The sequence below is a fragment of the Nerophis ophidion genome, linkage group LG04, assembly GCF_033978795.1.
Source record: "Nerophis ophidion isolate RoL-2023_Sa linkage group LG04, RoL_Noph_v1.0, whole genome shotgun sequence".
NCBI classification, from domain to species: domain Eukaryota; kingdom Metazoa; phylum Chordata; class Actinopteri; order Syngnathiformes; family Syngnathidae; genus Nerophis; species Nerophis ophidion.
This window is the reverse complement of record NC_084614.1, coordinates 51,954,242-51,967,253: the sequence shown is the minus strand read 5'-3', so window position 1 is coordinate 51,967,253 and position 13,012 is coordinate 51,954,242. Positions and strand designations below refer to the sequence as shown.

General features: G+C 40.7%; 1 protein-coding gene across 6 annotated transcripts in view; it reads left to right on the top strand.

Annotated features, from left to right (window-relative positions):
• camkk1a (calcium/calmodulin-dependent protein kinase kinase 1, alpha a) overlaps positions 1-13,012 on the top strand; it is a 202,275-nt gene that overhangs the window by 124,429 nt on the left and 64,834 nt on the right. For all 6 annotated transcript variants that reach the window (XM_061898329.1, XM_061898327.1, XM_061898325.1 and 3 more), the window contains 2 exons: positions 4,577-4,598; positions 6,274-6,362. In XM_061898329.1, the coding sequence (XP_061754313.1) occupies positions 4,577-4,598; positions 6,274-6,362 (111 nt within the window). The remainder of the gene's footprint in view (positions 1-4,576; positions 4,599-6,273; positions 6,363-13,012) is intronic.

The following is a 13,012-nucleotide window of genomic DNA, read 5'->3' as shown; positions in this document are numbered from 1 at the left end:
AAATACCCAAATTATATTGAAATTAGCCATGTGCCGTGTGTGAACTGGACACTCTAGCCGATTAGAATTCAGTATGATTCAGTAGTAGGTGCTACTTTCTCTTGTTTCAAGCGAACAAAATAAAAAGGTTGAGTTTAAGAGCACACGCTCTTAACAATCTTTTGTGGGCTCCCATAACCACACCCAGGCTGAATTTACAAATATTTGCTGGACATCAGGAAGAAAGTGAAGAAGAAGATGGATGAGCATTGCCAAAACAAATGAGCGAACAGGGGATAAAGTAGTTCTGCACCCTGTTTGCATTATACGTAAAACTTTAGAAGAGGTGTGTGACTGATTAACCCTGGTATAAATATAATTTGTTTAACATACAACCAAATGTGTTCATTTAGTAGCGTGCCCACAGCCAGAGTAAAGTTTCATGTGGAAATTATGTAATATTTGGTTTGCATTCTTTTAAATGTAAACATCCCAGCACATAAAAAAAAGGATACAATAGACTCAGTCTATATTATTGCTCAATTTATCATAACAACTCAGGAGAGTTTCTTGCGGTAGCAGCAATACGAGACATTTTTTCCACCGTCACCGGTCCCATTGGACCACAACCACCAACGACTGCAACTGTGTGTCACGCCTGTAAATCTGGTTTTATGTTTGATCATGTTTTGTTTCTTTTTCTGGACTCTTGTTCGAGTTTATTCACTTCCTGGTTTGTTTTTGTTACCATGACAACTCATTTATTTTCACCTTGCCCTCCTAGTCACACCCCTGCCCTCAGTCCCGCACCTGTCCCTAATTATCACAGCCACTACTTAAGTCATTTTCTTTCTGTCACACCGAGACATGGATTATTTTTGCTTCTTCGATGCAAGGAGAATACGGGACGAGCCAGACGTGACTGTGAGTACATGGTTTATTTGGAATACTAAATACATAAATAAACAAACTAAGGGTGCTCACAAAGAGGTACAAAACTTGGCTGCAAAAATACAAACAGGAAAACAAAACAACTGCTCGATGGCATGAAAGACAATGAACTAAACTTAAACTTGCAGAGTGGCAGAACTATGAATAACTAACACAAAAACACTTACTGTGACCAGTACAAGGGGCATGGATAGCAATGTAATCGAGGGTGCGTGAAGGCATGAGGCAGAATGCAAAAATCCCAGACTGATTGATGGACAGAAAGAAAATGACTTAAGTAGTGGCTGTGATAATTAGGGACAGGTGCGGGACTGAGGGCAGGGGTGTGACTAGGAGGGCAAGGTGAAAATCAATGAGTTGTCATGGTAACAAAAACAAACCAGGAAGTGAAAAACTCGAACAAGAGTCCAGAAAAAAAACAAAACATGATCAAACATAAAACCAGATTTACGGGCGTGACACTGTGCCAAGCTGGTGCTGGACTCACATGAACACATTGTGACAGCAATAAGTGGCAAAATGATCACCTGGCTGAATTAATAGACGTCCTCACAAATATTTATATAAATTTAAAGCATTAAATGTAATAGCAAAAAAAATAAAATAAATGTTGTGTCCTTACCTCAATTTTTTTACATTGTTAAAAATCAAATGTTGCAAAGTATAAATGTCCACCTCCTTGTGTCGCCAAAGTATCCACAGCCTGTAGAAATGTGTGCATGTGAAGCATGAAGTTGGTATGAGGCAACACACATTTTCACATTGAGTTCACTCTTGGTACATCTCAAGTTTGCTGTGAAAAGGGCTTAGAGCAGGATTTTGTGAGGACTCAAGATTAAAACATCAGGGCCCCTGATCTACTAAGATCAAATACCACGCGCGAAACAGCGTGTACAAACAATAAAATTGCATTTACTATTAGCGCCTTATTTGCATCCATCCATCCATTTTCTACCGCTTGTCCCTTTTGGGTTCGCGGGGGCGTCGCTGGAGCTTATCTCAGCCGCATTCGGGCGGAAGGCGGTGTACACCCTGGACAAGTCGCCACCTCATCACAGGACCAACACAGATAGAGAGACAACATGCACACTCTAGGGACTATTTAGTGTTGCCAATCAACCTATCCCCAGGTGCATGTCTTTGGAGGTGGGAGGAAGCCGGAGTACCCGGAGGAAACCCACGCAGAACATGCAAACTCAACACAGAAAGATCCCGATCCCGGGATTGAACTCAGGACTACAGGGACCTTCGTATTGTGAGGCAGATGCACTAACCTCTCTACCACCGTGCTGCCCACCGCCTTATTTAAATTAGGATTTTGCCTGGACTATACGGTTTTTACTATGAAGACGCTCATTTACTGCACATACATGTTATCAGGCTCCATCTCTGGGGTTTTGCTGTTTTGAAACAAGCACCAAACAAATATAACGTGTACCAATTTTTCTGTGCATTTTAGAGGCAGTCCTGCAGTGCATCTACAATGAAATCCACATTTTTAGTGTGTTGAAGTTCTGCTTATGGAAGATACTGAAACTAACTATGAGCGCATGTTGGAATGTTCCAGGCACCAGAAAATGCATATCGCAAGAAGTATTTTAATACATATGAAATAGCGATCATCCTTAGAAAATACACCAGCAGATAAGAAAACCCATTAAAATAATTTGTTTTAATCAGACTCTTAAGCTATAAAATTTAAAAATATGTATTATTATTATTTTTATTTTTGACAGTCCATATATGTTGACAAGTATATGTAGGACAGAGCATGGCCAACAAATTCTCCGCACGCCCCTTTTAAACATACTAAATATAGACAGAAAACAGGCTTAGTTTTGATACATTTCAATGCTTGTACTAAATACATGTATTTGCAATTTCTTCTCCCGATATTAAAGGCGTTCTGATGATCAATATATATTGTGCATCTTAATGAAGACAGACGGGCAAAATTGTATTGCGCTCCTATTTCTGCTGACACAATCCTCTGGGCACATGCTTAGTAAATCAGCTTTGCGTGTGCTATCAAGCTTGCACATGTTTTAGTGCATGCAAACCCTTAATAGATCAGGCCCTTAGTTCTTGATTGACTAAGATCCAAATACCACAAGCTAGACAGTGAGTGTAAAATATCAAAGTGCATATAACATGAGTGGGCGTGTTGCATGTGATCTACTAAGACTGCATGTGCAATTAAAAATTGGTGTAGACCGCCTTATTTAAATGAGGATTTTGCGTGCATATACGGGGCTTTTACCACAGAGACACATGATAATTTTCTGCACATTCATATTATCATGCTACTACCTGTGTGATATATTGAACCATCAGCACATATCTATAATATACAGTATAACACCTTTTCTGAATCAAAACCTAGACAACAGAAACATATGCACATGTAAACGTAATTCTGTCAGCAAGCCTGCATTTTGATGATCAGTATATATCCGGCATATTAATGAAGACGGTACAGATGCGCGGTTTGCTGTCTCATCCGCGGAGTCCGCGGGTAAACCGCGGGTCGGGCGGTTGACATGACGAAAAAATAGATTTTAATTAGATTCGGGCGTGTGGCGGTTGAACCAGCCGTAGACATTTGATATACATGGTTCTGGGATCGATATCCTTTGCCATTCAAAGAGCCATTTAAAACCCGTGTCATAAAGTGAAGTAGACAGTAGGAGATGCTATTATTCTCTTGAATGACTGCTGGCAGTCACCCAGATATTAAATATTAGTGCGTGCTATGAAGCCATTGGCTTTGTCGCCTTCTACATCATACACGATTTGCTTGTCAGTCCAGCATCATGTTGTGTGTGGCTTCCGTGGCAACACGCACACAACTGCAAGGCATACTGGGTGACACAGAGTACACTAATGATTGTGATATAAAAAATGTTAACACTCTTAGTAATATGCGCCACGCTTTGAAGCCACACCAATTAAGAACGACAAACACATTTCGGGAGAACATCCTCACAGTAACACAAAATAAACGCAACACAACAAATACCCATAATCCTTTGTATTCATGACACATCCCCCCCCCCCGTGCGTCAGTAAGGTGGGCGGGGTTGGGAGCGCGGGGGTGTAAAATATATTTAGGAAGTGTCATGAATACAAAGGATTATGGGTATTAGTTGTGTTGCGTTTGTGTTGTGTTACTTTGAGGATATTCTCCCGAAATGTGTTTGTAAATCTTGTATTGTGTGGCTTCAATACATTAATATGTGAAACAGTTTTAAATAGCTCTGTGAGTGGTAAAGGTGGCCAACCTCTGATGTAATTCAGCGGGCGGTTGGCGGGCGGGTACGGTCCTGATAAAATTTTGGTTCGGGTGGACGCCAGGTGGATGACGATTTTGGTGACGCGGATGCGGATGATATAATTGCCTATCCGCGCATCTCTAGAAGACGGAGTTCAAATGGATTATTATAAGAGATGCAGTTTGCACACGTTTAGTAGATCAGCTTTGTGTGTGCCATCAGGTTTCCACGTGTTTTAGTGCACACAAACCTTTAATAAATTGGGCTAGTGTTTTATTTTATGCAGTATGAATTAATAAAGGCACCTAGCATCATTGATTTATGGAAGCAGTTCTTATTAGCAGTACTAATTCATTTTCTTCTTCCTTTTTCAGTGTTTGAGTTGATGCGCAATGGGTAAGTGGAAAACGTATTTATTAATATGTCAAAAGTCACACACCTTTTCTTTTCTTCTACTTCCTTACTTCTTGGACCCATCGACCATCCATCCACCAATTAATCTATCCATCTATCTATCTATCTTAGATTAGATTAGATTAGAGATTAGATAGTACTTTATTTATTCCTTCAGGAGAGTTCCTTCAGGAAAATTACAATTTTCAGCACAATCCCATTCAAGATCAGACAAAGATTACAGGGAGACAGAACTGTTGACGGGTCTGCCGGCTTCCAGCGTCCCTTACAAAAAAGATGAAATACAGGTAAACGGGGGTGGGAGATTAAAATAAAATTAAAAAATTGGTCTAAGCCTGGGCCCTGGAGAGGGGGTCCAGACTGAGGCCAAGGGAAAAAAACAACCACTCATAGCCATAGTACACACCCCACTTCTGACTACCAGGCGCAAGAAAATAGACTCAAGTATGCCAAAAATCATCTGGACAAACCCCAAACGTTTTGGGAAACTGTTCTATGGATTGATGAGAGAAAACTGGAACTCTTTGGGCCTATGAATCAACGTTATGTCTGGAGGAGAAGAAATGAAGCTTACAAAGAGAAGAACACCTTGCCTACTGTTAAGCATGGTGGGGGGTCAATCATGCTCTGGGGCTGTTTCTCTGCCTCAAGTACCGGGAATCTCCAGCGCGTTCAAGGAATTATGAATTCTATTTCCTACCAGGATATATTAGCTGCAAATGTCATGAAGTCAGTGACGAAGCTGAGGCTTGGGAGACGTTGGACCTTCCAACAGGACAACGATCCCAAGCATACCTCCAAATCAACATCAGAGTGGTTGCAGAAAAAGGGCTGGAAGACTCTGGAGGGGCCTTCACAGTCGCCAGACCTAAATGCTAAAGAAAATCTTTAGTGGGACTTGAAGAAGGCAGTTGCAGCACGCAAGCCCAAGAATATGAATGAACTAGAGGCCTTTGCCCAAGAGGAATGGGCTAAAATACCTGTAGATCGTTGCAAGAAGCTTGTGTCCGGTTATGTATCACGTTTGAAGGATGTAATTACCACCAAAGGGTGTTCTACTAAATAGGAAAGATGCATGTAACTAGGGGGTTGAATAATTTTGTCAATGAGACATTAAGAAAAATGTCCTTATTTTGGTATTTTGTAAAATACAGTGTTACAATTTAAGTTGCATTTGTCTATTTGACACAACTTTATTTGATATGACTATAAACAAAATACGGAATAAATGTCCAACTTGCTAAAACACCAAAATTGTGTGGGGGTTGAATAATTTTGATCACAACTGTATCAAACATCAAAGAACACAAAGGACATTAAAGACATTAAAGCAGCGGATACAACCATCCACTTCTACATACAGCTATGAATAAAAACTAAAAGAAACATATACACTGTGGTGGCCTCTGCGGTGTTCCACGCCATCGTCCGCTGGGGTGGAGAGAGCATGGCCAGAGACAGGAGCAGACCCAACAAAGCAACCAAGAGAGCCGACTCCACTCTCGGCCGATCTATTCAGAGTTTGTAACACTTTGAGATCTATTGATATACAACTAATCGTGTGCTTGTGTGTGTGTGTGTGTGTGTGTGTGTGTGTGTGTGTGTGTGTGTGTGTGTGTGTGTGTGTGTGCGCGTGTGCGTGTGCGTGTCCGTGCAGGCCGGTGATGGAAGTGCCTACAGAAAACCCTTTGTCAGAAGAACAGGCAAGGTTATATCTACGTGACGTCATCCTTGGTATAGAGTACCGTAAGTATAAGTCATAAGTACTGCAGGCATTATATGGAACAATGCAGTCATATGAACTACTTAGGACCTGATCTAATGAGATCCTGGTGCAGACCACATTATTTAAATTAGATTTTGGAGTGTACTACACAGGATATCACCATAATGACAGTTGATCATTTACTGTAAAATGTATGTTATCATGCTCCAGACGACATAAAAGCCCACAATGACTATTTTGGGGCAATTGATTATCCACACTTGAATAAAAACACACCAGCAGAGACATAAACTAAATTATCAATCATTTACATTTGTTTTATATCAGTCCCTTAGAGGGGAACTGCACTTTTTGGGGAATTTTGACCCTAATTGACAATCCTTATGTGAGACGAGAACACATATGTTGTTTTTCAATGCATTCTAACTCGTAAATAAACTTTAGCAAAAGTCAGCTAACGATGGAGGTAATTGGATTCGCTCTATTCCGCCAATAAAGCTCTTCGAAAAACCTCCAAAAAACCTCCATGGACGTTTTTATATACACGCTGTAAGTATATATGACACGTAAAAAAGGGCACATTCATACTAACTTTTAATATTTACGTGTTTCGGTCATTTTAAGCATAGAGCAGCACATGGTAAATGGCTAATGGGTTATACTTGTATAACGCTGTTCTACCTTCAAGGTACTCGAAGCGCTTTGGCACTATTTCCACATTCACACATACATTCACACACTGATGGCGGGAGCTGCCATGCAAGGCCCTAACCACAAGCAAGGGTGAAGTGTCTTGCTCAAAGACACAACGGATGTGACTAGGATGGCAGAAGCCGGGGATCGAACCAGGAACCCTGAGGTTGCTGGCACGAACGCTCTACCAACCGAACCACGCCATCACAATGCTTGCTTTTTCCTTCAAATACACAACTGCTAAACCCAAAACAAGTGAAGTTGGCACGTTGTGTAAATCGTAAATAAAAACAGGATACAATGATTTGCAAATCCTTTTCAACTTATATTCAATTGAATAGACTGCAAAGACAAGATATTTAATGTTTTTTTTTTTTTTTTTTTTTGCAAATAATCATTAACCTAACACATTAAAACAGTTTCTGCCGGGTCTGGTGACAGCAGGTGGTACACATAAAATACTAATGTAGAGAAAGTGGTCTGCACCACTTTCCTACTTGTTATTAATTGTATACAAAGTCTTAGTCGATCACTTGCAACGTGCCAACTAATCGTACACACCATTTTAAACTTTTCTAGACACTATTTAGTACTTGTTATCTGAATATTAGTAGTACTTGTTATCTGAATATTAGTAGATCAGTCCCCTGCGTACAATTAATAACATAGTGGTGCAGAGTTACATATTTAAATGAGGAATTTGTGTGTACTTTCTGCTCTCACCGAGGAAACACTTATCATTAACCTGTGCTGTTTTCTCATGTTGTTAAACAAGCATCACACAAATATATGTACCACCTTTTCTGCAATATAGAAGCACAATCAAGACAACATAACCTCTTTTTAGCACATCGATGGTGCGCTCTGGGAGGCCACATGACTGGTGTTTTTGGCATAACGCGGGCAATAACTGCTGTGGTGTATGAGAATGATCTAGATTGAAGAAAAACTTCTTTTTTTTTTTTACATGTATGAAAAAACAAAAGCCATAAGAAAAACAACAGCGGATTATATCATAATGGTTTCTGCTCTCTCCAAATCAGCCTTTAAGTCATTCTTCAGCTCAGTATATATTAGACCAGTGGTTCTTAACCTGGGTTCGATCGAACCCTAGGTGTTCGGTGAGTCGGCCTCAGGGGTTCGGTGGAGGTCAAAACACACCCGAATCATCGTGTAAATAAAAACTTCTGCCTATCGGCGTATTACGGATACGGCAACAGCAGAAGTCAGACTGATTTGCAGGTGTGTAATTTATTGTGAGTTTATGCACTGTGTTGGTTTTGTTCTTTGAACAAGGTGAGGTTCATACACGGTTCATTTTGTGCACCAGTAAGAAAACATGGAAACACTTTAGTATAGGGAACTTATTCACCATTAATTAGTTGCTTATCAACATGCAAATTAGTAACATATTGGCTCTTAATTAGTCATTATTAAGTACTTATTAATGCCTTATTTGGCATGGCCTTATTATAACCTTAACCCTCTAACCCTGGCCCTAACCCTCTAATCCAGGGGTAGGGAACCTATGGCTCTAGAGCCAGATGTGGCTCTTTTGATGACTGCATCTGGCTCTCAGATAAATCTTAACTGACATTGCTTAACACGATAAGTAATGAATAATTCCGCTGGTAATCACTATGTTAAAAATAACGTTCAAAATATAAAGCATTCTCATGCATTTTAATCCATCCATCCGTTTTCTACCGCACCTGTTCACGAAATAACAATGTTATTAAAAAGAATTATCAATCAATCAATGTTAACTTATATAGCCCTAAATCACTAGTGTCTCAAATGGCTGCACAAACCACAACACAAACCACTACGACATCCTCGGTAGGCCCACATAAGGGCAAGGAAAACTCACACCAAGTGGGAAGTCGGTGACAATGATGACTATGAGAACCTTGGAGAGGACGAAAGCAATGGATGTGGAGCGGGTCTAACATGATACTGTGAAAGTTCAATCCATAGTGGATCCAACACAGCCGCGGGAGTCCAGTCCAAAGCGGATCCAACACAATTACAGACTTATTATACTCTAAAAATATTGGTCTTACTTAAAAAATGCACGCATTTAGTTGTATTCAGTGTTAAAAAAATCTGATATGGCTCTCACGGAAATACATTTTAAAATATTTCGCTTTCATGGCTCTGTCAGCCAAAAAGGTTCCCGACCCCTGCTGTAATCCTTACCCTAACCTTATCCCTAACCAAATAACTCTAAATTAAGTCTTTGTTACTTAGAATGTGTTCCCCATACTAAAGTATTACCAAAAACATAACTTTATCTTGAATTTGAAAAAAAAAAAACATTTCATTTTTCACTAAGGGTTTGGTGAATGCGCATATGAAACAGGTGGGGTTCGGTACCTCAAACAAGGTATTAGACATATCATTAGCTGGACAGACAGAAATATGTTGATTGATGACAGCAACACAGGAGATTCTGTCATATTGCAGCAATCACAGCCATTTGTGCATAACTGTGCCAGTTTGCATAAACATTACAAGTGTGTTAAACCACATTGCAAGCACTAAATCTTTCTATTTGCATCTCCTCCTCCCAATATTGTGTTTTGGAATAATCAGCATATAGTCTGCATCCTACTCCTTTTCGGACATGTTGTAATGAGAAACTGGAAACGTGATAAATCATACTAAAATTTAATGCATCTTCAAAATAAACTAACACAATAACCAACATATAACCGTATACATGAAGACAAACACTTTAGTAGATTATCTTTGTGTGCTATCAAGTTTGCATGTGTTTTAGTACACGAAAACCGTTTAATAGATCAGACCCTTACTTACTTCAGTTCATCCTTCCATCCATCCATCCATTTCCTACCGCTTGTCCCCTTTGGGTTCAATTCAGCTTATTTCAAATGTGCATATAATACAAATACAATGTAATGCATCACATATTTCCAGTTGTTTCATTATAGCATGTCTGAAAAGCAGTAGGAAGAAGCAAATCTTATTTAATCCTACCCCTTTTCATATCATCATTTCCCATGTATAATTTATCCCATCTCTTTGTTCTCTGTTTTTAACAGAACAGTGAATAAATAAATAAATAAATAAATAAATAATACATAAATATACCACATGTAATTAAAGAAATATTAAATACGTACATAATCATTGTCTCTCTTTTTTTAAGGTTTTAGGTATTTATGTTAATTATTCGTCTTTGTACTTTGTGAACACTTGTAGTGTGAACAGTCTCCAAACTGAATCATTTTAGTACTTTGTTTCATATCTTTGCTTAATCCAGTCCATAATTGAATTCTACATATGGATATGCTAAATGTTTTAAGTGTTGTACATGCATACAAATGTTTTATATTAGATTTTCCTACAAGGTTATATTTCTCCTCTTTTGTTGAGAAAAATTGTACATTCTTGGGTAACAGGTGATAGTTTGTTGTATACATAATTTTAACTGTTTGCAAATGCACTAAGTCGTTGCATTTTAATATTTTTGATTCAATAAATAAAGGGTTTGTATGTTCTCTATATCCAACATTATGTATAATTCTAATTGTACTTTGGCTTCTTACCACCTCCAAAAACATGCATCTGGGGATAGGTTGATTGGCAACACTAAATTGGCCTTAGTGTGTGAATGTGAGTGTGAATGTTGTCTAGCTATCTGTGTTGGTCTTGCGATGTACCCCGCCTTCCGCCCAAATGCAGCTGGTGCTCCAGCACCCCCACGACCCCGAGAGGGACAAGCAGTAGGAAATGGATGGATGATCTTTTTTGTAACACCATCAGTGAATGAAACCTACATTTGTAGTTGTTTCCCAATATTTCTACACAATAACTCAGATATGGTAACATTAGTCAGCAGTAGAGGATATGGAGTTTTTTTTTGGTCTAGAACATATTTTGCTGTATTTATTAACGTATTTCTTGATGTATATATATATATATGTGTGTGTGTGTGTGTGTGTGTGTATATAAAAATAATAATTAAACCACATTAACTGAATTGAAAGTCATGAGAACTTAACTATTCACGCATGCTGTTTCATCCTGACCTGTTGAAGTGAATAAGAGCTGCCCACATCTAGGCTTATACCTCGGCAACCGAAGACCCCGTGACTCGATTTACTAATAGTCAGATCATACAATTTGGTACCTCGTTATTCAAAGGAGGGCAGTTGAGGGGATTCGGGGGCGGCCGGACAGGCACGAAACGACGGGACTTCATCGGCAGGCGATGCTGCATTACTAAAATAGCTTGTCAGGTTTAAGGTTTTTTTTTAAATATTGGAGCAAGGGCCTCCAATGAATGTGAAACCTATCAGAGCACCCTCTAAGAGAAAATTTTATTTTCTCTAACTTCGGGAGACATGATACTGTATATAGTGCAGCCATGTTTTAAAGGACGGAGGTTGTGAAGATTTCCATAAAAGGAGGATCTTCCTATGGGCAATCAGAGAGGCAAAAGTGATAACATTGTCCTGATTGGCCAAGGTGGGGAGATTGTCAGGGGTTATATGTGGGGGATGGTTTGATGTTCAAACCGATAATGTCAGAAATGGGATAAATCGCTAATAGTTAACTAATTGGGAATTGGACCATAACATGTGAGTAAAGTTACAAGGAGCTTGGGAGCATCTACCACAAGTTAAAGTTAAAGGTAAAGTACCACTGATAGTCACACACACACTAGGTGTGGTGAAATTATCCTCTGCATTTGACCCATCCTCTTGTTCCACCCCCTGGGAGATGACGGGAGCAGTAAGCAGCAGCGGTGGCCACGCTCGGGAACAATTTTGGTGATTTAACCCTCAATTCCAACCCTTGATGCTGAGTGTCAAGCAGGGAGGTAATGGGTCCCATTTTTTTAGAACTCACGTCCTGCCGATCTCAGGGCAGACGCTCTAACCCACAAGGCGACTGAGCAGGCAAGTTTCATCAATTGTATTCGGAAAAATGCTGGAGAGTTTATATTTGCTGTAGTGAAGTTTGTGGAGCGCAACTAAAAGAAGAGTTAACAGCCCTCAACGTTTTTTTTTCCAGAAGTCCTCAGAAAGGTTACTTTTTAGGTCTCTTTCCCAATCAACCTTAATGTTTTGTATCACAGACTTGTTAGTTGTGAACAGGAGCTCATAAAGGAAGGAAACCTGGTCCCTGGGCAGGACTCCCACCTTGAGTACCAAATCAATGCCACTGGGGCCACGGGCACGAGGAAATGCCAGTGCGTGGGTCACGATGCTGAAAGTACTGAAAAAAGTCTGAGCCATCCATCCATCATCTTCCGCTTATCCGAGGTCGGGTCGCGGGGGCAGCAGCCTAAGCAGGGAAGCCCAGACTTCCCTATCTCCAGCCACTTCGTCTAGCTCTTCCCGGGGGATCCCGAGGCGTTCCCAGGCCAGCCTGGAGACATAGTCTTCCCAACGTGTCCTGGGTCTTCCCCGTGGCCTCCTACCAGCTGGACGTGCCCTAAACACCTCCCTAGGGAGGCGTTCGGGTGGCATCCTGACCAGATGCCCGAACCACTTCATCTGGCTCCTCTCGATGTGGAGGAGCAGCGGCTTTACGTTGAGCTCCTCCCGGATGGCAGAGCTTCTCACCCTATCTCTAAGGGAGAGCCCCGCCACACGGCGGAGGAAACTCATTTCGGCCGCTTGTACCCGTGATCTTATCCTTTCGGTCATGACCCAAAGCTCATGACCATAGGTGAGGATGGGAACGTAGATCGACCGGTAAATTGAGAGCTTTGCCTTCCGGCTCAGCTCCTTCTTCACCACAACGGATCGATACAACGTCCGCATTACTGAAGACGCCGCACCGATCCGCCTGTCGATCTCACGATCCACTCTTCCCCCACTCGTGAACAAGACTCCTAGGTACTTGAACTCCTCCACTTGGGGCAGGGTCTCCTCCCCAACCCGGAGATGGCACTCCACCCTTTTCCGGGCGAGAACCATGGACTCGGACTTGGAGGTGCTGA